This window comes from Styela clava, chromosome 13, assembly GCF_964204865.1.
Source record: "Styela clava chromosome 13, kaStyClav1.hap1.2, whole genome shotgun sequence".
Taxonomy (NCBI): Eukaryota; Metazoa; Chordata; class Ascidiacea; order Stolidobranchia; family Styelidae; genus Styela; species Styela clava.
Genome location: NC_135262.1, coordinates 9,390,278 through 9,412,731, shown reverse-complemented (window position 1 = coordinate 9,412,731; position 22,454 = coordinate 9,390,278). Strand labels below are relative to the sequence as shown.

At 33.5% G+C, this 22,454-nt stretch overlaps 4 protein-coding genes across 8 annotated transcripts in view; 3 read left to right on the top strand and 1 right to left on the bottom strand.

Moving 5' to 3' along the window:
- The window catches only part of LOC120332784 (sulfide:quinone oxidoreductase, mitochondrial-like), a 78,270-nt gene that overhangs the window by 9,936 nt on the left and 45,880 nt on the right, over positions 1-22,454 (top strand). The gene's annotated exons all lie outside the window — the stretch shown is intronic.
- Positions 5,078-8,511, top strand: LOC120332722 (uncharacterized). The gene is made up of 7 exons (XM_039400031.2): positions 5,078-5,258; positions 6,225-6,329; positions 6,644-6,700; positions 7,215-7,433; positions 7,520-7,559; positions 7,841-7,967; positions 8,379-8,511. The coding sequence occupies exons 1-6, from the start codon at positions 5,103-5,105 to the stop codon at positions 7,960-7,962; spliced, it is 699 nt and encodes a 232-aa protein (XP_039255965.1). The 5' UTR covers positions 5,078-5,102; the 3' UTR covers positions 7,963-7,967; positions 8,379-8,511.
- Positions 9,008-14,407, bottom strand: LOC144431297 (uncharacterized). 2 transcript variants are annotated; one of them, XM_078119241.1, is made up of 6 exons: positions 14,273-14,407; positions 13,498-13,731; positions 12,264-12,494; positions 11,679-11,880; positions 10,557-10,621; positions 9,008-10,017 (listed from the first exon to the last, which is right to left on the bottom strand). In XM_078119241.1, the coding sequence occupies exons 1-6, from the start codon at positions 14,301-14,303 to the stop codon at positions 9,845-9,847; spliced, it is 936 nt and encodes a 311-aa protein (XP_077975367.1). In that variant the 5' UTR covers positions 14,304-14,407; the 3' UTR covers positions 9,008-9,844. The 2 variants fall into 2 exon arrangements, with proteins under 2 accessions (XP_077975367.1, XP_077975368.1); XM_078119242.1 differs by having other exon boundaries at positions 13,504-13,731.
- LOC120333472 (uncharacterized) lies at positions 15,457-22,342 on the top strand. Of its 4 annotated transcripts, XR_005568236.2 has the most exons (12): positions 15,457-15,610; positions 16,463-16,507; positions 16,682-16,849; positions 16,981-17,037; positions 17,122-17,175; positions 17,391-17,588; positions 17,660-17,716; positions 17,950-18,132; positions 18,337-18,381; positions 18,651-18,749; positions 19,082-21,570; positions 22,155-22,342. XR_005568236.2 is itself a non-coding variant. In XM_039400901.2 (11 exons), the coding sequence occupies exons 1-11, from the start codon at positions 15,521-15,523 to the stop codon at positions 19,094-19,096; spliced, it is 1,011 nt and encodes a 336-aa protein (XP_039256835.2). In that variant the 5' UTR covers positions 15,457-15,520; the 3' UTR covers positions 19,097-22,342. The 4 variants fall into 4 exon arrangements, 1 of the variants encoding a protein (XP_039256835.2); XR_013479965.1 differs by lacking the exon at positions 16,981-17,037; XR_013479964.1 differs by lacking the exon at positions 22,155-22,342 and having other exon boundaries at positions 18,337-18,492; positions 19,082-19,187.

Below are 22,454 nucleotides of genomic sequence, written 5' to 3'. Positions count from 1 at the left end.
ATCTTTGCATTACCTTTCCTTTCTTCATAGTAACGTTTTAAACCTTATTTTAGGTTTTGTCTGCTTTCCCGAAGTTTCTGTTAATATGTCATTGTATTTATCTGGGTAAATATTGCCTTTCCTTTTGAAAGAGGTTTCAAAATAAACTATGTCTATATTTATTAATCCCTTGACTTGGACCGGTTTTAAAGACACTTTCTTATCGTTAAAAATTGTCGCTTTTGCCGATTGGTTGTTACCGATGGAATGGTTTTTATACTCATAAAATGATGGGAGAACTTACAGCGCTCATCCTGTCCCCGTAGATGGGGGTGACTTGGTCCCGCAGTAGCTTGCCCCGGTTGTCAAAATGACCACACGCCGCCACTGTGTTCTTATTATGTATTCTTGTGCTAAGTTTTTCTATTTTATAGAGTTATACGTTCGGCATGTTTTTCTGAACATGTTCTAAGTGAGTGCACAAAATATTGAATCCAGCCACTGCATATAACGAACGCATCTTTTTAGTGGTAATTTAGGGAAATTTTTACACGAATACCTCACACGCAGAACATTACAGAGCCGTGTGCTATTTTCACATTAAATCAAATTTCGGAAACTGCAGCATACAAAATATAACCGAGAAACGAAATTACTAAAGCCTTAATCTTATGATCTTATGTGATATTTGAATCATACCTTATTGAACTTTGAACCTCGGTAATAACAAAAAAGAGGAAATCAAAAGGTTGCATTTTTGTTGTTCAGCTCATATGAGTAGCATCGGGGGCAGAAACTTACGATTAAAACAAATGTTGTTGTTTGCATAGAATTGAAATCCCCACCTGGTCCAGGCAACTTATGGAAGTGCGTCATAAACTTTTTTTAACCAAATATAGTCTGATAAAGCAGACAAAGCGTCATAAAATCAAACAATCTTCTACTGCGCAAGTAGAATACGCGTTTGAAATAACTAGAACAAAAAGAAGAAATTTATTTCAAAACAAATGCTGTACATAATTCAAAGCGCACAAACTTGAATGAAATTATTAAAGTATATATGCGTATTGATAAACGGGAGATAGGGCTAGCAAATAATTATTCGTAATATTCGTAACACACACGGTAGATATGATGGGGGGTACAAGTTCAGGGTCGTTTTCCAGGCCAACTTAAGTTTACCATAAGATTAGTTATCGCTTACAAATATTTATACCATCGGTGCTATACTACCGTAAATCAAAAGTTAGGATTGGTATTGAGGAAACTGCTAAAAGCATATCCCATGCTTTTTAGACAAGACTTCTAAATACTTGGAGCAAAGTATAAGAACATGGAAAGTGACCAGTAATACACGAACTAGCTATCGTATATTTCTTTCAGTTTTCTTCGATTCCAATTTTAACTATGATACTGCAAGCTAAATATATCTTAGTATGAGAGAAGCATTCAAAAATAGATAGTCTTGTATTTTCAACTATTTGGCTAGTCCTTGTTTTTAGAGGTATGAACATTGCCCATGTAAAGAAGATACGTTACTGTGGTATTAAAAACGCTATGATCGTCAAGATATTAAATAAGTTTTACGTGGCGCAATATATACATTATACATACGACATACATACATTATCAATATATATATACATACGAGACTTAAATATAAACATTACATAATGTGATATTCATTTTTGATCTTTGTGTGGTACATTTGTCAATAAAACATTTTGGAAATCTTTCAAGTAATTTTTAATGATAACATCTTATTTCAATAAATTTTATAATACGATTTTTGGTACTCCCGAAGTATGTGAACTAAGATGGCGGACACCGGAACGCAGTATGTGTACCAGGTTAGGGTTAGGTCATAATGTTATTCCAATTTTCCTTATTTAAGTTCTATTACGAGTTCGGGGACTAGCCAAGTGACTCTCGTAGTATTTGTGCCTGAAATTATGGCATAACCCTAACATGGTACACATACTACGTTCCGGTGTTCGCCATCTTAGCAACATGAATACCACATTCGCGTCTGACTAACTCCTGTTTGACTAACAAACTAAAGTTATATGCACACGTCATCAATTTTAGTTATTTATTACAATTTATTATAGCAGTGTCTGAGTACTCGTTTCAGTTTATGACTCTGTCGATAGCAAATGTTATACGAGATAACAGAACAAATAAAAAATCGGAACACGTAAGCTTTAACTGAGTATAGGTACTTATCATTTCGACAATTCAGCTTAATAGGGAAAGTTGACATAAATTGTTCTTCTTCTTATAGAACGCGAAGACAAATACATACAAAAGGATCAAAAGTTTAATAATAATTATAATCATAATAATGCCGTGCCTATAAAAGACCGTCACATCTGGTGTCATTCCGCAGTCTCATACGTGAAGCTCGAAGTGAATTGCGCCATCAGGAAGTCATAAATGTTCGGGCCAAGCTTGTGAAAAGAAACTTTATTTTGTAATTTGAAACAATCCTATTCGCCAACAATTATTGAATTAATTACTTTTGTTCTAGGAAATTATTTTCAAATATTATATGCGCTTACATTAGAAAAATGAAACTAGTTTGAACTAGGCTTGCACGTAATTTACAGATTTACGGAATTACGGAATTATTTCGAGTTACGGAAGGGAAGTTACGAATTACGTAAAGTCGTAATTATTGGTCGAGCGCTTTCGCGATTGAAACGAGCTCTCTTCAAAGCAGTCAATTCCGTCAATTGTAAAAAGTGAAAGTTTAAAAAGTAGAAGAAGTTAGAGCTTCGGTATTTGCAGCCGTTTTTCTCACCTTTCTCTCTCTTGCCAATACGTCACCGTGATAATTAATGTCGCGCTTTTCAAACAGCAATATGACGACGGAAGAGAAATTGCGTATTGAACCAACGCAACTTCGTCTTTTCGGCATCAGTAAAGCGATTGAGACGGCAGAGAAACAACAATATGACGGGATTTCCCGCGATCCGGTAAAAATCAGCAATATGACGACGGAAGAGAAATTGCGTAATAAACCAACGCAACTTCGTCTTTTCGGCATCGGTAAAGCGATTGAGACGGCAGAGAAACAACAATATGACGGGATTTCCCGCGATCCGGTAAAAATCCTTTGCGGACCGTTGACGGTCCGCGGACCGGCGGTTGGGAACCACTGTTTTAGAATACTTAAATCGAATCCAGAATCCTATTCTATTTTTATAGTTACCCGTATTTATATAGTGGGATTTCTCCACCACAATGCATGATTAAAATTTAAAAAAAAAGCTAAATTGTAGCCTAAATGTTTAATGTATAACTATCTTTGTGCAGCATTTAATTGAAAATGTCCTGATCATTGGATTATATTTAACCAAGGCAACGAGATTTAAGAATTTCGACGATCGTTTTTTTGTTTTCAACAGTTCAATATTCTCAATTCAACTACTATCAAATATCAAGTATGAGCCAGTGTGTTTATTCTGTGCGAGAACCATTTTCAATTACAAAACCTTGATGTTCTGTTACCGGTTTTATCGTTTTATTTATCGCTTGTCCTTGCTTAATATGTTTTCCACAATGTCTCGCAATATTTCGGCCAAATATGATTACAATGCCTCGCAATATTTCGGCCAAATATGATTAACTGTTTTTACCAAATGCGGCAACTTATTTTGATTCTTGAATACCACCGACACTCGACTAAATTTGTGTCAATCTTGGCCGATAGGATCGCCGACTCGAGTTAGAAAAATAAGTTAATTTTTTCATGAGTGCAAAATAAATGTCACAATATGCATTTTTTGCGATATAACTTTGTATTTTCGGAAAAGGCATGTCATATAAGTACGGTATTTAAATTATGCGCAAATAATTAATATTTGATCTAAATTTGTCGCAAATAATGTTACAACATTTAGGCCGCGAAATGATTTAATGTAAAATGGAGCATGGTAATCGGAATAATGTCAATAAATTGGCATCAATAATTACTATAAAATGCTGACTCGGTAGTAAAGTCGAATAATGTAAAAAACGGTGCAATAACAGGTCTTCGTCGCGAGGCAAGCGCAAGTATAATCAAACGAGAGAATACGCTCGTCGTGGCATTGATAAATTGGAAACCCGACATTTTTTTTAATACGACTTTACAAAAGTCATAAATATCGTTTCATAAATATCCGTATACCAGTGTCGGTAATGATAAAATTGATCGCATAAAATTGGGACGGTTAATTTGCGAAGGTGATAAAGGAAATCAAAGCCAGCACAAAAGATAAAAATCAGAATAAAATTAATTTGAATTCACTCTTGTCTTAACATCTGTCGCCGGCGTGTAGTACTGCCAGGAATATGAAAACCCAAACTCGATGTCCCAATCGAAAATGAAGTGGATTCAATTGGTTGTTATGATAGGTTCAAATGTGTGAAAAACATATCGCAATTACGGGGTCATTACGTAATCGATTTGGCCGTAATTACGGAATTGATTTTTGTCAATTACGTGCAAGCCTAGTTTGAACTTTACGGTTAAATAAAATGTTTTTGCTAACTTTTAATTTGAAAAATATATTGAAAATTAAATTTGAATCAAGAAATTACCATCAGTCAAATAGTAAAATATTATATCGTGTTCTTATATTCAACTAGAAATTTTCTTATATAGCACTACTAAATTAATTAAATTAATTTATTTCTATAAACAGTTTTCTTGAAAATATCAAAAGTTGATTTCTATGTCTTGCAGTGAAGCGAATAAGCACAGTTTACATTATTTAGTTCCAAGCATTTGAACAAAATAAGTTTTTATTAATACTACGGCAATTCTAAATAGACCGACTAAACATATTATTGAGTGAAGTATTTTTATTGATAACATGAAAAAATGTTGACAGAAAAGAATTTTCGTTGTATGTATGTATGTTTATTTGCCTCAAAATGTAACAGTATCTGCATAATAAATAAACAGTACAACGAGGCGGGATATATGTTTAAGACCTTACTGGCCTAAAACTAGATATGCGACATGCACCCCATGTATAATGAGCTAGCATTTGTAATTACTGTATAGCCGAAGAATTTTAGAACATTCTTTATTTTTCTTAGAATAATTAGAAACTAATTAATATAAATTCAAAATGGAAATGAACTCCAGGCAAAGCATAAACAGAATGAACAACAATCTGTTATCGTTGAAGCCAAATCTCTCATTTGCATCATATGAATACATTGGAGAGGAGATGGCAATCAGAAAATACTTGGAATCGAAAAAGAAATTGTTTTTATTTTTGGGGGTAAGAATTCTATATTTTTGCGTGATTTCTAATTATGGTATTTATCCTCGTTTGTTTGTCAGGTATTTTGGAAACGACAAACGACTTATCGTCACTTTTCTTCTCTCCTTGCTCCACGAAACTTTGATTACAACTATATGAATCATTGCACAAACGTAATGGGCATGTAATGAATGTAGTTGCGCCTCCTAAATGTATATTTGTTGTTTTTAGTTTGTCATTGTACTACTTTCTTATTCTACTTACCTTGGGGGCTTTAAGAGTCAATAACTAAAGTAACATCGAAATAGTGTGTAGTTGCCTTGAAATCATTAAGTATTAACCATGCTTTGCCGAGTTGATAGTAGCCTATTCGCGCGTGAGAACCCATTGATTAAATCAAGATATCTCAAACTTTCATTCTTTCCTTTACCTTTTTTTACCCCTGGTAAATTTTTTATATTTTCCATCGGGAAAAAAGCTTTTCAATAACAAATTTTAATGTAGACTTGTGCATGTCTAAAATTAATTTTGTTTAGTTCTTATAAATACAGTTGAGGAACGCAACAATGGTAAATTTTTATTCATAACTAAAAAAAACAGACTTTCTCTGGTGAAAGCATAAATCTATTACGCAACACGGCGTTGAACTCCCAGAAATGTTGCAATCACAATGGAATGAATCCGATAGCTTATTTATGTAGTAGAAAAAATAGAATTTTATGGTTGCAAAATTTAATCTCAGGGCGGGTTGATAATCCGTGAATAAGATATTTTGTTTAAACACCAAGTATTCCATCGATAAACTTAAACTTATAATCCGCAGACAGTAAACATGAAAGTATGCTTATGTTATTTCAAAGTAAATCTAAAAACGAATATTTTTTTCGATAAACTTAAAACTTATAATCCGCAGACAGTAAACATGAAAGTATGCATATGTTATTTCAAAGTAAATCTAAACGAATTTTATTTTTTTTTTTTCAGATTTCTGAAATTGTTGAAGCAATATTGAGTGCGATTGTGTGGGCTGCGCATACGATGGAGTACAATCAAAATGTGTTTCTATTACCGTCATTAGGGAGTTTGGTGGTAAGTGATAGCAGGACATTTTGTATATTCGACACTCTCCCTAGGTCATTGTCAAAACCAATTTTCTCAAATAATACAAATTTAATCACGTGTTTTCATCAGTTTGCTATTTGATATGAACAATTGTTAGAATATATTTAAAAGCCTTCGTCTTGTAGATAAATTACACAGCACCATTGGTTTGGTTCAATATTGAATTCAATTATTATTCAATTAATCACTGCAGCGTTTTAGTAATAAGATGTTGAATAACTCGGAGGTACATCAATGTAACACAAGTTACAGAATTTTATTTTTTCTCTATTTATTAACAGATTATTGTGACAGCGAGCTTCGCAATAACAATGGGGTGTAAACCCCAAAAATGGCTGGTAAGTGTTTTTGCTGAGTAAAATTGTTTGATGAAAAGTTCTAACCAATTTTCCCCCGTTTATATTTTATCTCAATAAGTAAAATTGCAAAATATAAAAATATTGAATACAATTTTTTTCGTAATTTTCAGATGAGTGAGATAGCATTTATAACAACAATTGCAATCGAATACTTTCTTTGTATAAACCATGAATAATGCCCTCACTGGTCTAATATTGAACAACCGTATGTCGTGACTCTAGCGAATAATGCAGTGTACAAGACGTGCTGCATCATTGGTCAAATTTGTCCAATATACTCCAATTTCTTAATGACATATTCAAAAATATATGAGTAGCACGATTTATAGCCATATGTATGGCTGTAAATCTTATTATGTATTTTCAGTTCATAGATTATGAAGCGCTCTGTTCTGTCTTTGCAATCAATACTTTGCTGTATAAATTTATTTTAAAAAAGAACTTTTTTCGCAAATAAGTGTGCGCGGTTCTGACATGCTGCTCTATATCACAGTGTGGAACGAACATGCGGCTCGGAATCTTTTCCGCTGTTGCTGGGCTATCCGGTATGCTCGTCGGAATAATAGAGATTGTGTTTGGCAACAAAGTTCTTGGATCACTTCTCATAGTTATTCAATTTATGATGTTCGTCTCATTTCTCACACAAGCAGTTATCGCCGGCTACGCATTAAAATGTTGCGTCTGCTGTAGTTACGATCAAGAAGAAATTTTGGTAAGACTAGAATATATCCCTATTCTTAGTATTATAACTAAACAGTATTCTGTTTAATTAATAAACGCTATTATACATTGTTTTAGAGTGAAGTGTTTGGTGGATCTGCAGTTTGGGAGAATCCATGTAAGTATCACCACATATATATATTACAAGAAAGAAAATATAAATACATTGCTTTTCTTGTTGTACGTACTCAAAAAACACAGCTATTCTAGCTCAATATGTTGGATACCTATTTATCCGTCAGTTAAAATGTTGTTTAGTTTTCTGGTTTTAGAAACCTACTGGTACTATATAAATCGCATTTTCTGAAACTTTCAGTTATAGAATAACTTCTAATTTCTATGCCCATATAAACAAACGATCAATAGACAGAAAATTTATATTTTATATTTGTATTTAAGCGGCCAATCCGTATGAAACTGATGGCAGAATTGCAAGCGTGACCACATTATCTACCGTATCTACAACAGCTGAATTGACACCAACTTACCAGCATTTACCAGGAATGGTGACAGACTATTAAACAATGTAAATATGTCTACTTACTTATCAAATTTCCCCCTATCGCTTTGAATTTGAGCATTTTTTTAGATTTTCTTTAATTGCTCCAATTTTTCAGAAAATTACGGCCATTTTATTAACAAAAATTTAGTTTTAGTCTGTGGATTACTATTTAAAAGACGATGTATATATCTGTATTTTTGGTGTATATCAGTGTATAGGTTGACAAGACCCGGGATTAGTAGTAATAACATTTCATTATGTGTATTTTGACAGCGTCTTGGGATAAAATATTCGTATATGAAAGTAAACCAATTCTGCGGTCATTTTTCCGAATTTCCCAAACCTGACATACATACTATGAGCTTCTATTGCATTAGTTCACAGTTTGATGAAGTATTTATGTCGTGAATGAAATTTACATCCTACCATTTTCAGAAGCTGTATGAAGTAAATAAGATCATCGGGGGCGTTTATAACAAGTTCTGGAAGAGCAAAGAAGTAGGCGAACAGTAGTATCAAAATCAGCATATATTGGCTAGCATTGCAAGATCTAAATTTAGAACACTGCACGAACTTATTTAAGGCTTTTTGACGCACGGTATCTATAATCAGAGCTTGACAGCTTAAGCATATTAGCCAGCAGAACTCGAACAGATTGCTTTGATAAGCGACTTTTCGTCTCAATCTGTTTTTCCTGATACATGATATTTATATATATATATATATTTGTTATGGAGATTGCAGTGCTCGCGCTTCCTTTATTAGTGTGTACTTTTACCTATATCCGAGCAAAAATATAATACTGTGCATCAAGTATACACTAGTCTACTAGTCTATTATTAACCATTCCTTATGCAATTTCCAATAAATATATTTCTGATATACAAATTTATCTCCTTGTATGCAGCAGCATTTGTCCAGTTGCTAAGGGTTGCAGTTAATGTCGACAATTATTTTATAGCATCCTGTGACAGACAGCTCACATTCTATAATTATTTTGTATGGCTACGCAAATAGATACATTATTTTACATATCTTTAGAGTTTGGACATGCGATGGTTTAGTAAAATAAATGAAAACATAAACTTTTTATTTAATGAAAAATAACGAAAATCAAACAGTAACGCCACAATAAGCATCTACATTGTTAAAAGCATAAACATAGAGCCATTGTCCATAAGCCGACGCTATGGTAAGCAATGGTACAAACAAATCAATTTATCTTTGTTTGTCAAATTTTAGATAGTTTGTACATTTATCTTTCATGATACCTCAGCGATCGCACTGACACAATGACATGTTTGAAAACCTACGTAATTCCTACAGAGACCCCATTTGGGGTCGCAACGACTAGGGCTATGCATTTTGAATCGAATATTTGAATAGAATCGCCTACTAAATTATTTGAATCGGTACAAACGAAAATTTCGAATCGCCGATTTTGAAATCATCAGGTATTTGGGGAAAGGACCTACACAAACAAGCCCACTGTTTGGGAAAAAGAAATAGGGCAAAAAAACTCAAGAATGAAAAAAATTTCAACAAAACGGTAGAACTTTTTTATATCTTAAACCTCACTTGAATTAATATGGGTTTCAATAACATAAAACGTTTAATGTATCTGTGAAGCCATGGTTAGTTAGATTATGTTGTTGATATGTTTTATGAGAAAAAAAGAGATCGTTCAAAGGCCGCACAAAACAATACTCTGCAATATATTAAAATAAAGTATAAAATGAATAGAATATATTTAGAAATTTCTTTGTCGTTGATTCTGCCCGTAGACAAGAAATTTTTCATAACAGTATGAATAATGTCATTGCCACTCAATTGGGATCGCCCCATGGGATGAGATAGTACAGATTTATTTACTATTTTGTATTAGTTCATAAATGTAATTTTTAATTTGAATAAATTTCGTATTCGTTGTCTATTGCGCCATTCACATCCACAGCTTCGTAACAAGTGTCTTCACAAACCATGTTTCCCCCAGCATTTATCGGGGTTAAGTATAGATCACCGCCTGATGTCTCATTGACTGCGATGGTAGAAGACTGTGCCATTTGATACTGGGCTGAAATAGACGTAAATGTATTTATAATTTATACATTTACTATATTCCATGAAAAATCATCTGTTATTGTGTTGATGTAGCCCCAATTAAGCGACCACAAAATTGATTTTTTCTATAGTTTGAATAGTAATAAAATTTATGGATTCAATATACTAGATTTAATTTTGCTAATCTTTTGTTGTTCCTGACGTTGTTCTAATCAGTCCAAATCATTTTTTTCTGTTCCAACTGCTGTGCTGATCGCTTTTACATTTTAAGTAGATAAAGATAAAACTATATCATATAGGAATAATACTTTATTAAAAGTATTACATATTTCATAAGATCTTAAGATTTTTCTAGCATTTCACCAAGCTTTAAATTTCTATAGAATTAGGAAGCTCAAGATTTGAAGTCGCATGAAGTGTTTCACCTTTCCACGTCTTACGTAATTTCGTATCCACACAGTGAGATTATACAACCTTTGACTTCCGACCTAAGTTGCCAACATTGTTAATGTAGCATTCTAACCATTGAATCTAGGCCAAAAAGATACGAACCTGTTGCAGTTGTATTACTTTCACAGTTATTCTTGTAAGCAGATGATGCGGTATGTCTTCTCATTCTAAAACAATAAAACATAGAGTCCATATGAAATTGATGATGAGCATGCAGTTTCAAACAGGAAATATAGTGTATTGATACTCATAGTTTTTCTATCGGTCGGTGGTAAAAAGCTTATAATAATATAAACAAAAAGCAGTAGATTATATCAGTATAACAGTAACAATGACGTAGAGAGAGGAATGGTAATGGGGAGGGGGGGGGGGATATTCAAACAAACATTTATAGTTTAGTTTCATTACTTTTCAAAACAACAAGACCTCGTGATTTGTCTACTAATTTTTTTAAACCTAAAATAATGTCATATTTCAAGCCCTAAAATAGCTCAAAGAATGAAATATCTCAGCCAATTGAATAGCTTCATACACTTGAGCATAAACTAACATGTCAAAATGGCGGATAACATTTTTTATGAAGTTATATTACGCTTTTATTCTTTACACGACTCTAAACAAGTATACACTGACATACTAAGAGATAATTTTCTTGTATAAGATTGAAACTATCTATTTTTATTCGTGGTTGCATACCCAATTAAAAAAAATTAAGGAATTTTCCTCGACCTTCGGCGGCCAAATAAAAAACAAGATTGCGGGGATTCGAATTACTTCTACAAATAAAAGAAAAACAAGATGGCGCAATTTGAAATTTTCGTTTGAATTGATTCGGATAAATTACTATTTGATTCGGTTTGAATATTCGATTCGAAGTGCTCAGCCCTATTCATGAACATCGAATTTGCTGAAAAAATCGCAGACAGGCCTAACGGAGGCGGAACGTATAGGCAGGCGTACGACAAATTTATGTTTTTATTTTTATGTTTTTTTTATGTTTGACTTTAATATAATATACTAATATTGCAAAGTTTTAGATAAAATATCGATTCCTTCTGGACTATGAAAAAAATTGGAAAAATTTAAAAAAATATGAGCATTCTAGCAAAATACTAAAATTTCGAAATCGATTGGTCCATTAGTTGAGAAGAAGGCAATAACAAACATTTAAAACAACGGTCGATACGTGCACGTCGTATACCCAATAAACATATAGCAACTCACCTCATAAGTTGTTTTCTATAACGCAGCATTTTCCATATTGTTAATATCAAAATAATGCTAGGGGCGCTGAAGCCTATTATCAAGCTTATGACGTCAAACTCGAAATCCCACAAACCAATGGGATCGTCAACATCGTCCTGGTATGCATATGATTGCATAGTTGTAGCTTCGTCAGTTTGAGCTAAAGTTTCTTTAGTTTGAGCTAAAAGAAGATTTTACAACTTAACTCTAAACAATACTCTAGCAAACAACCACTCATACGTACGAAGGTAAATTATACTATAAAGGGTTTAACTAGAATCGACTTCCTTATTTACATCCGTAACTTTGGCTAATCAGAAAGATAATCAGAAGAGGGCACTAAAAATTTAGCAGTGTTAAATTGTATGAAGAGATTCTCTAGGTTAAATCGTCGGGAAAACACCCATTCTATTGTACGCTATCATGATGTTTATATATTTGAAAGTCTTTCAGATAATTCTGAAGACTTATAAAAGACTTGAAAATGTTTGTTTCCCGGGCTTTCTTCTGTAGATAGATTGACTGTCGTTTAACGCTGTATTGAATCAGTACTGATACATTTACCTGCATTTGTGGTCGTGGTTTGGTCGTATAGATGAGAAATTTCAATCACAAAATGAGTGGAGCTTTGGGATGTAAGCGTTATGGGAAATATATTGTTGCTCGTAATAATATAAGTGCCGGCACATCCACTCGGAAAAATTTCCATCAAATCTGACATGGATATAATCTCTGATTTAAGCAGAAAACATATGTCTTCGTCATCTATGTTAAGATCTCGTTTCCAACTAGGCCCTGCAAATATGAACGAAATGGTTAGATGAAGTGATGGATTCGTTAGGTTCGCACACACCAGTTTTTGGAATGTTGTAATCGATACTAAAGAAACCTGTTAAAAGTTTGAATCCCATTGGTTTTTAGATGCGATTAGATTAATTTTATCTATACATTATGTATGGATGGAAAGGCCCACAAAGCATGGCTTGAGTTGTAAGATTTGACTCGAGTCCATGGTCTATTACTTTGATTCGCCGAACTTAACTAACAACGGACTCGTTCAATGCTTATCGATTACCGATCTGGGTAGAACATAAACATTTCTGCGTGAGTCATTCGTTCTGGGTAAATCAAAGTCGCTTTTGATCAGTTATTATGTGAAAAGCTAGCGATGGCACGAATCCAGTAGTTTTCTTATATTATCTCAGGAATCAAAGCTGTCAGACAACACAGACCAATGAGCGTTGATCTAAGATTCTAGTAGCTGAGTTGATTTTGCTACACACTTGAATGCAAAAACTAAAAATACCAGAAGATATATATCAATCAACCAATCATCCTTTATTTGTCAACACAGTCAATATAAATATATCCCGGAAAAATGGCAAGATATAAAGTAAATAAGAGAAGACGAACTTTATATGTGTGACAGGAGTCGCGAGGAACCACGAAAGGTCTTTGAGCAGCGACATCTACGATGCTGGTTCAGCTTAATAAATAAATTTAGTTAACGCATGTGCTTCTAATTAATATTATTTATGAAACATAAAAAAACGAGACACCAAAACAATTGAAGAATATGTGTATATAACAAATTTGAAAAACATGAAAACCATCAAAGAGCTATTACAAACTTTTTTGAAAGGTAGTTAGTCTCGCGTAACCTCAACTGATCAATACGCCCGCATAGTGATTACTCAGAATCTCTTACAGATTTGACTAACATTGGAGACGGACCCAATTTTACGAGAAAGTTCAGTAATCGTGAATGTGTAATTGAGAAATACAAAAGCAAACAGACCCAAACCTGCTATTGCTAGTGGTGGTACGTAGCTCATTGTTCCTGACCAAACATCAGTGATTCTACATCGTTTAGAGGCTGAGGTAATTGTGATTTTCAGCAACCATTGATCGTTTTGAGAGTTACAATTGCCTATCAGCTTCCATGTTTTAAATCCGTTCAGAGATATCAAGTTACTATCACTGGAGCACACATCGATCTCTGTGTCATCAGCTGATACAATAGTGAAAGCCACTGTGAACAAAAAGTAAATATTTAAAAAAAAAATGTTACAAATGATGAATATACTAATAAATTTGTTACACATTGCTTATTTTAAGATAACTTCACTCTGGGAGGCTGTAGGTATAGCGGTTGGTTCATCTCCTACATATGCTACACAAAATCTCTATATTAAAAGCAAAAGTAAATGAAACGGATATCAAAAAACTTGAAACAAAACCATGGTATTTGTCTGGTCTATCTTTAGCAAATCAGGTCTTGAACATTGACCGAATATAGGTAGATGAGCCTTTTGCTATGAACAAGATTCTGTAAAAGCATTCACTCCCATAATATGTTTTTAAACTGCGATGACAACGAAATCAAACGATCTAATCACAAAGTCATCGCGCACATTCGGGCTTTGCGTTTTGGTTTCATTACTCGTTTTTATAAAAACATATTGCAAGTAGGCATGTGAAAAATGCTATAAGCTAATTTGCTCGTATATTTTAATTTTGATTACAAAAATATTTTAAATTAGGAATTTTTCTCATTGATCAGTATAACATACCTATAATTGCAAACAGCGCACTGGGTATCATTTTTCCGACGCTTCAATTAAACTCCCGACAACATGCTGTACAATCTGTTGCTTGTCCTTGTTTTTAAGTAGTAAATGTTAAGATATACATGATGGCGTTACTGAAATTTCCCGTTTGGTATTTTTGTGACCAACTTTATGTTAACAATGGATACGTTGAAATGCTTATACAGGAAATTTCATCATGCCATTGTTCAAAATACCATATATATACGTTTTTGAATGCATTTTGGAATATGTACTTAGTCATAGGCCCACGTCTATATTCTATTCATAACGATATTCTACACTTAGCTACACAATGCTAAGCATGTGTTAAAGAAGCTAGAGAAATATATCAAATAATATTTCCATATATAGTTGATGCAGTCACTGGAGATCAAATTAATCGAAGTCATTGAAAACAGTAGTTTACCAGCAACTATCACCATGTGTTAAAATTTTGTCTCCAATAGATTTATGTTTTGTTTGCCTTTGTGTCAAATTTAAAAACAATTTCATTAAAATTCATCATTAAAAGTGTTCAAGTTCTTCACCAATAATTAGAACGAGAATTAGTTTTCTTAAAAAATAAATAATAATTCTCATCACGAAAGATGCGAATGGCATTTAATTTAATATAAATAATTAAAATTGTATATAGTATTTAACTATCTAAAACTATACTCGCGACAATAACTACTGCTGTAGTTCCGAAACTAAATTTTCCGATCTTACTAATTAGATATTAGAACCGTGGGTGTCGCTACTCGCTAACCAGCTTTGGTTCCTCGTGGCTTCCCTACCCCAATAAAATTGTGTGATTATTTTGTCTTTGTATTTAATGTAAAAACGATTATTTGTTACTGGTTGCAAGATTAAAATTAACTTAAACCATTCTATCAATTGCCTTTTTTCATCTTTCATAGCCTCCTGTCAATAAATTTCGAAAATTGGAAGTTTTTAGAAAGAACTTCTAAGTTACACGAATGAGAACTAACAGATAACTCGTAACAACGTCTACAAAACAAGCTAAATGAATAAACATTTGGTCGAATTGAACATCCACATCTAAATACATGTATACAAATTCGAATTGCATATCAATTAATTTCAGAGTATGACGTCATAATAGGCTCATTTTAACGAAAATTATAGAATTGAGATTCATATCATTTATAAATTCCGAGTGATAAACTGGACAGTTGATCACTCGCTCACACTCAGACTCAGGTCAAAATGAGTGCGACAGACGCAGATAATTACGATGAGGAGGGAAGTGAAAAATATAATCAAGTCAATTCAGATGAACCTAAAAAGAAAAAGAGGGTAACGATTTTTCATGCTATGTGGAGTGTTGCCGAAAAAGTTGTTGTTGTTTTTAGTTTAGTGGCAGATTTGCATTCGAGGTTGGTCTAAATGACAATGTTGTATAGTTCATAAGGCATATAATCCAGATGGAAAAATATTCCTGGCTATTTTCAGGGATACCGTTTGTGAAATTAAAAAATTTGTCATATCAATACAGATAGCACTTTCATCATGAATGTTTTCTTAAATCGCGAACTTGAGTAAATGGTTTTTTGAACTATGACGTCATATTGAATACATCTATTGTGATGACACAGAGGATGAGAAATAAGCGGTCATCAAACCGCATCGCGTGCTAAAGAATGGCCTATTCAACAACTTCTTTGAGTTTGTACGTCATCGAACAATATGTTATAAATGAAATGAATATTCATCTTGATTTAACAATAATTGCCCAATTTCTCGCTCACTCGATTCGACGACGTGCTCCTCTCACGTCACACCTCATAGTTTACGCGTTCTTGCCATTCTCTTACGCATTCTGTTTATAATATCCAACTTTTTTACGTCACACTTATATGACCCGCAAGTCTAGAGGAGCAATATATTTGGCCTTTCGTCCAAAAACCTTTCCCACCCCTGTTCTAGCTGCTAAATAATTTCAAAGACATACTTTTATTTTGCTAGGTTATCGCTAACACCTCGAATAAATTTTAAACGTCACAAAGATAGCAGAACTTTTAGAATATATATATATAAATTTTCTCTAGGTTATCTCTAGAACTCCGAATAAATTGTGAACGTTTCCAATCGTGCCTAGCTTTTCTTAAGATCAAGTTTAAAGTTATTATATATTTTATTTTGATTTAGAAAAAACGTTACAAACTCTGCAATTGGATTCGTGGAGCATTCTTGGTGGGTGCAAATTATTTTATTTGTCACTTCTTGAAAATAATAGTAAACCTTTGTGTTTAATTGGACGTAATATTTGCCGTGAATAAATTAGAGGAGGGGCGATTTCATAAATACTCTCAACAATTTTCTATTGTCATTTAAATTGAAAACAAAAAATACGAACACATTTTCCAGTTTTGTTTCTGTGGCTTTTGGAGTTCAGAAGACGAGAAAAAAGACGATGACTATCCGTCGATGACTTTAGTTGAGACAATCAATGCCGTGGAACTTGAAAAAACTCAAAACTATGAGGCAGAGAAAATTGTAATATCCAAAAAGCTGTCAAAAGCTGCTGGTGACCATGTAAGAGAAACATCTTGATCGAGGCTTACATTCTGATTCAGTAACTCATAGCAGTAAAGTTTCCATTTTTCGTGAGAAAACAAAAATGCCCAATAAAATAAAACATTAAAATTACATTCTTCTGTTTCTAGAATACCAAATTTATGGGATTATCAATGATGCCCGCAGAAAAAACTCAGTCATTTGAGGTAACTGAATCTAGTTTAATTATTGCAATTGTTTTGTATAAACAAAATGTTTGTTATTATTTCGTAATCTCTGTATCTTTTTAGGATATACCTGGAGCTGTAATTGATGAAAAGGAGTTGGTCGTCTCGAGGGTCGAGGTTAGAAACAATATTCCTACATTCCCGTATTTCAGTTTTTATAAAATAAAAAAGATTCCGAAATTTTTGATATATATCACGCAATTTCGAATCTAATCCTATTAAAATAACGAAACGATTACATGAAAAAGTATAATAACTAATACACTGTTTATAGATATTGATACATTTCAACCAGTCAGTCACTCAAGTTTTACAGTTAATTTTTAATTTAGGGTGAAATTAGGCTCCGGAGACCGAAGACTGCACCAGTCAACCGAAAAGAACCCGAAAAGAAAGAAATTAAGTATTTTCCACCAGTGGCGTTCTGGACTCCTGTGGATATAAAACAAAGCGATCTCTATAAAATTGATCGAAATCTACCAAACTTGAAGCTCCATATGCAAACTTGCATTGAAACGAGAAGGAACAAGGTACAGTGAAATATTGTTTTCTATTTTTTCGAAATGATTACAATTATCATTACACGAATTTTTCTATCCAGACTCGATTTCTGAAACCTTTGAAGGTGACACCTACTGGAAGAAAATATGGACTCGAGGTTAGTCAAATCAGAACTTAGTCTTATATTTAGAAGAATAAGAATTAATAGTCGAATGACTACAAAGTGTATTTAGTAGTTCGATTTTGGTATTTTTAAAAATCATCAAAGTGGGAGTAGTCCTTCTCTTTAAATTTTGGGGCAAATAACAAACTAACTTATACTATTTTGTAGTTTGTATTTTACTATCATAATTAGCTCGTACGTACCACATTATCATTGGTTCGCTGTAGGATAGTATGAGAAAGATGCGACCGAAAACTGCGCCAACTACGCGGACATACAATACAGCCATACCATCAATTGCATTTTGGACTTCATTTGACGTTAAAAGGAGCGATGTGAACGAGATAAATCGTAATCTACCCAGTCTGCAAAATTATGCAAGTGCTCGACCGAAGTCACGTAGAAGCAAGGTTTGTTTTATTCTTATCTTTATTTATTGCTTTATCCCTAAAAAAGTGCATAATTTGGCCTTACTCAAAATTTAAGAAAGATCGGCGTCGTCTTTTCACAGCATTTTGATACAACAGCGGTTCTCAATATTATTTCATGTGGCAGTAGGCTTGAAAGTGGGTTTGAGAAAGACATCAATCCAAAGTTTATAATTCCTATTTTAGAGAAGAAGGAAGAAGAAAAAGTCTTTCTCGAACGATGATTTCAAGGTAGAAAAACGAATATCGAATCCTAAGATCATTACACCGCAGCATCAACATAACATATACCTGTCACATAAAGATAACTAATAGGAGATCGAATCTAAAATTAAAAAAATTGTAAGATGAAAATATAATATGTAAGGTGTTTTAAAGTTTAAATTATTAAGTTTTAAACAGTTTAATACAATTAGGAAAACCCAATGACATATGTTCTCTAAAATGTTAATAATAAATATGTATATATTATTTAATGAAAATAAACAAATACCATACAGATTAGAGCTGATGTTCGTCAAGTCATGGATAGGATGATGGATGAAATTTGTCAATATGATGACATTCGCGACATTTTGGAAAGTCCCATTGACAGATCAGTAAGATTTGTGTCATGTTTATTGTTTCTGTTTGTCGAGTTAAGTAAAAATATCATTTCTCAGTATGTTCACCAATATGGAGAAAGGGTTATGTCTCATCCATGACATCATAACGTGAAGTTGTGTATTTGGTATTCTTGAAATATATTATTCAAAATAACAAAAAAATCTCAAGCAAAATAAAAATATCTGCTCGAAATCAGATAACATGGAAGTAAAATATATTTTTAGTATTTCATTATAAAGATTTGCTTTAACGATATTTCTGCCTTCGGGTGTGAATATGAGATTGGTATTTGTTTTCTATTAATTCCCTTTTTTTTATTCACCAGATGACAACGACATGAATTTCAAGAAACAGAATCTGGAGCGATTTTTTTTCTCGTTTTTTGTGCTTATAATATATTTCTATTTCAATAATAAAACTCCAAAACTAAACATAGTTTCTTTATTAGTTTGGGGAGTCCTGAATATAATTACGTTAATAAGTATTATTTAAATGTCATAACAAGCGTTGGAGTTCCGTAATTCCGGATATCAGAGGTACTTCCAAAACATTCTAGCAATATCGAGATAGTAATAGGTATTTGTATATAAATGATGTATGTGTATGTTATTGTCAACTAAAGAAGATTTTGTACTCTTGTATATCTTTTTTGTGGTCTTAATGAAAGAATTGGTGAGTCATTACATTTGGTTCGTAATCGCACCATGCGGAGTTGGCAAAACTACCCATTGTATATATATATAGCAATTAAAACCTTGTCAATCCCGAGTTGATTTGTTTCTACTCTCATACAGCGTACCGTAGATACTGCAACGTTACAAAAACGTTTCATTAACTTGTAATATTAAAGACCCAGTAACAAACTTTTCTCGGGCCGGCTCACCTATTAATGATCACAAACATACAAATCCATTGAAGGGAGGAGTTTTGCTAAGTCGTTGCGGAGAAATTTGTGTATATATATTCACATTTGATATGTTGGTATAGGCCAGGGATGGCAAACCTTTTTCAATGAATGGGTCAAAAATTATATTTTTATCGCGGAACAGAAGAGAGTGGGTCACAGATATTTGATCAATGTTTGTATATATAAGAAACTTCTGAAGCAAATCTTTTAGGCTTCTGTTGGTGTAGTTTCAGGCTTTACATATGAAGCACTTCTATCAGGGACTTTTTATGGCTCTCGATTTTATGAAATTAGAGTACGAAAACACGCATATGAATTACCATAAACGTTTAGGATGATGCGGTAAATTATTTTACGGTTCCAAAGAGTTTGGAGGGAATCCCACTCTGACAGTGTTCTATTTTTCGATCAACTTTCAACCTCATTAAGGCACTTTTACACTGCCCCATTGTTATTTCAGATTTCTAGGCTTTTATTTCAAGTCTGAAAGATTTTGTTCTCTTAACGGTATTGTGGGCGAGAAACTAATAAAATGCAAAGTAGCATCTAGTTCTCGCATAACCCCTAAAACAGTCTGCAGATGAACTTCCGAAAGAGACCAGACGTAACGACAAATTAACATATCAGTTGCATTTTATGTAATAAACGATGTCAGAGCCAATAGCTGAATAATGGTTTACAGCGGTGCAGACATGCGTCCAAGATTAGGGGTATTGAAAATTACCATACCGGCCCGAAATTAACAATTTGAATATGAGCCCTCGCGGCCCTGACTATCCAACTGACGGTATATTATAATAGTTTAGGTATTGTTAGATTAATTTAAGGCCGGTTTTATCAATTTTTATCACTGATATGTTAGCATTTTTTCCTTATTTTATTCATGCCTTGGCGGGTCACGAATAAAACGCGGTGGGTCACTTTGTGACCCGCGGGTCAGTGGTTCGCCATCCCTGGTATAGGCTATTACAAAGTGGGGCACCCAGAATGTCGGTGAGGTGGAAGTCAATCAATATTTGGAATCTGTTAAGTCATTTTATGATTACGTGTTTTGTATTTTAAACAACGTGGTGAATTTATAGTGGCGCCATACACTGCTCACATGAAATTCGCTCCGATATCATAACAGAGATTGCGTGTCTCTATATTTTTGACACAATAAATAAATGTTAAAAACTCGAGCAAAAATTTAATTACAGGCAAGCCACGATCGCTAATTCCTCAAATATATTGAATATTGAGTTGAATTTCAAACAAACAATTTAAGAAACTCAAGGTCGTAAAATACAAGGAAAAGAAATTGCCCTTCTTGTTGAAAATATTTTTTTATTGGTCTTGCGGAAAATAAATGCAATTTCAATTTAATATTTGATGAATATATATTTTTTTCGGTGCTCCTGAAGTATGCGCAGCAAGATGTTGCATAACCTGAACCCTAACCTGGTACACAACCTGAGTTCAGGTTGTGAGCCATCGCATACTTCAGAAGGTCCTTTTTTCGCAAATTATAAACAGTCAAAAAATTAGCAAGAGCTCATAAACTCGAATTAATAAAGCTATTAAATCACATATAACTTATTTTTAAAATGATTTGAAGTAATTTACCTGTTTTCTAATTTTAGTTCCTGTTTTTTGGTTGAATGAGCATAAATATACTTGTGATGGTCGACTAACAAATGATCTATTGGCTGATTGGCGAGGATTTGAAAACAGGTATGAATATCTATGGCTTTGATTCAAATTACCCATGCAAACGTCAATAAAGTTAGAAAGTGAAGATCAATGATCAATCAAATCGATTTGTTTTAACGACAAACCCGTATGAAATAGATGGAGGAACCGCAAGCATATCGACGGTCCCTACAGTATCGACATCATTGCCAGTTTGCACAAGGCAAATGAACAAAGTAAGTATTTTCATGGGTAGAAGTTGTCGCATTACACCCTTCCGTTTATAAAATACAGCCCTGCAGACCATGCATTTCATGATCCACTTGCCGTTGTACTAAATATCACAAACTTTTGGTCAAATGACCATTTAGTTCACTTGCTGGAATAACTTTTACCTCTTATTAATTGTCATTTTATTCCTGTCTACAACGATCAGGCACCATGCCAATGTAGTGTAACACTGCAGTACGTAGTCCAAACGTGAGTGTATTTCGTACGCTTCTCAGATCACGAATGGTTCCTATTTTATAAATATTTTATGGAAAGGTCTACCTACACTCATTTCTACACATGTCTTAAGCCTTCCTTCACTCAATCCGATTCGGCCCACCGGGGCATACAATTAAATATTTTTGGACGATGTATGGTCATTTGGGTATATATATATACCAATTACAGTATCACGACTAACTTCACCAGTTTTTGGTTCTTTAAATATAATGCGAAGTTGCATATTGCCGGTTTCCTCTAGTTGCTAGGCTGGGATCAAACCCGGGATAAAATTTCAACGTATTCTAAAACTCTTTTTTTTTTCTTTCAGGCACCAGCGGGTCAACAATTACGATCTCCGAAGATCTGTCAAAACAGTTGAAAGTGGTTAGCAGGTCTTAGCTCGATTCTCCAGTCAATCATTCGCAGTAAAATACCTGCTTACATGGTATTCTTCAGTGTCCTTGCTTCTTTTAGCGCATTTTTTGAAAATATACTTATAACTTGTATACCAAAATATTCCATTTGTTTGTTCACTTAGGGATCATCTCGCGGTTACCCAGGTATTTTGCACAAAGTCAGGCGATGTGTGCTCGTGTGCCATGGACAGAAACGATGCAGTAGTGTATGA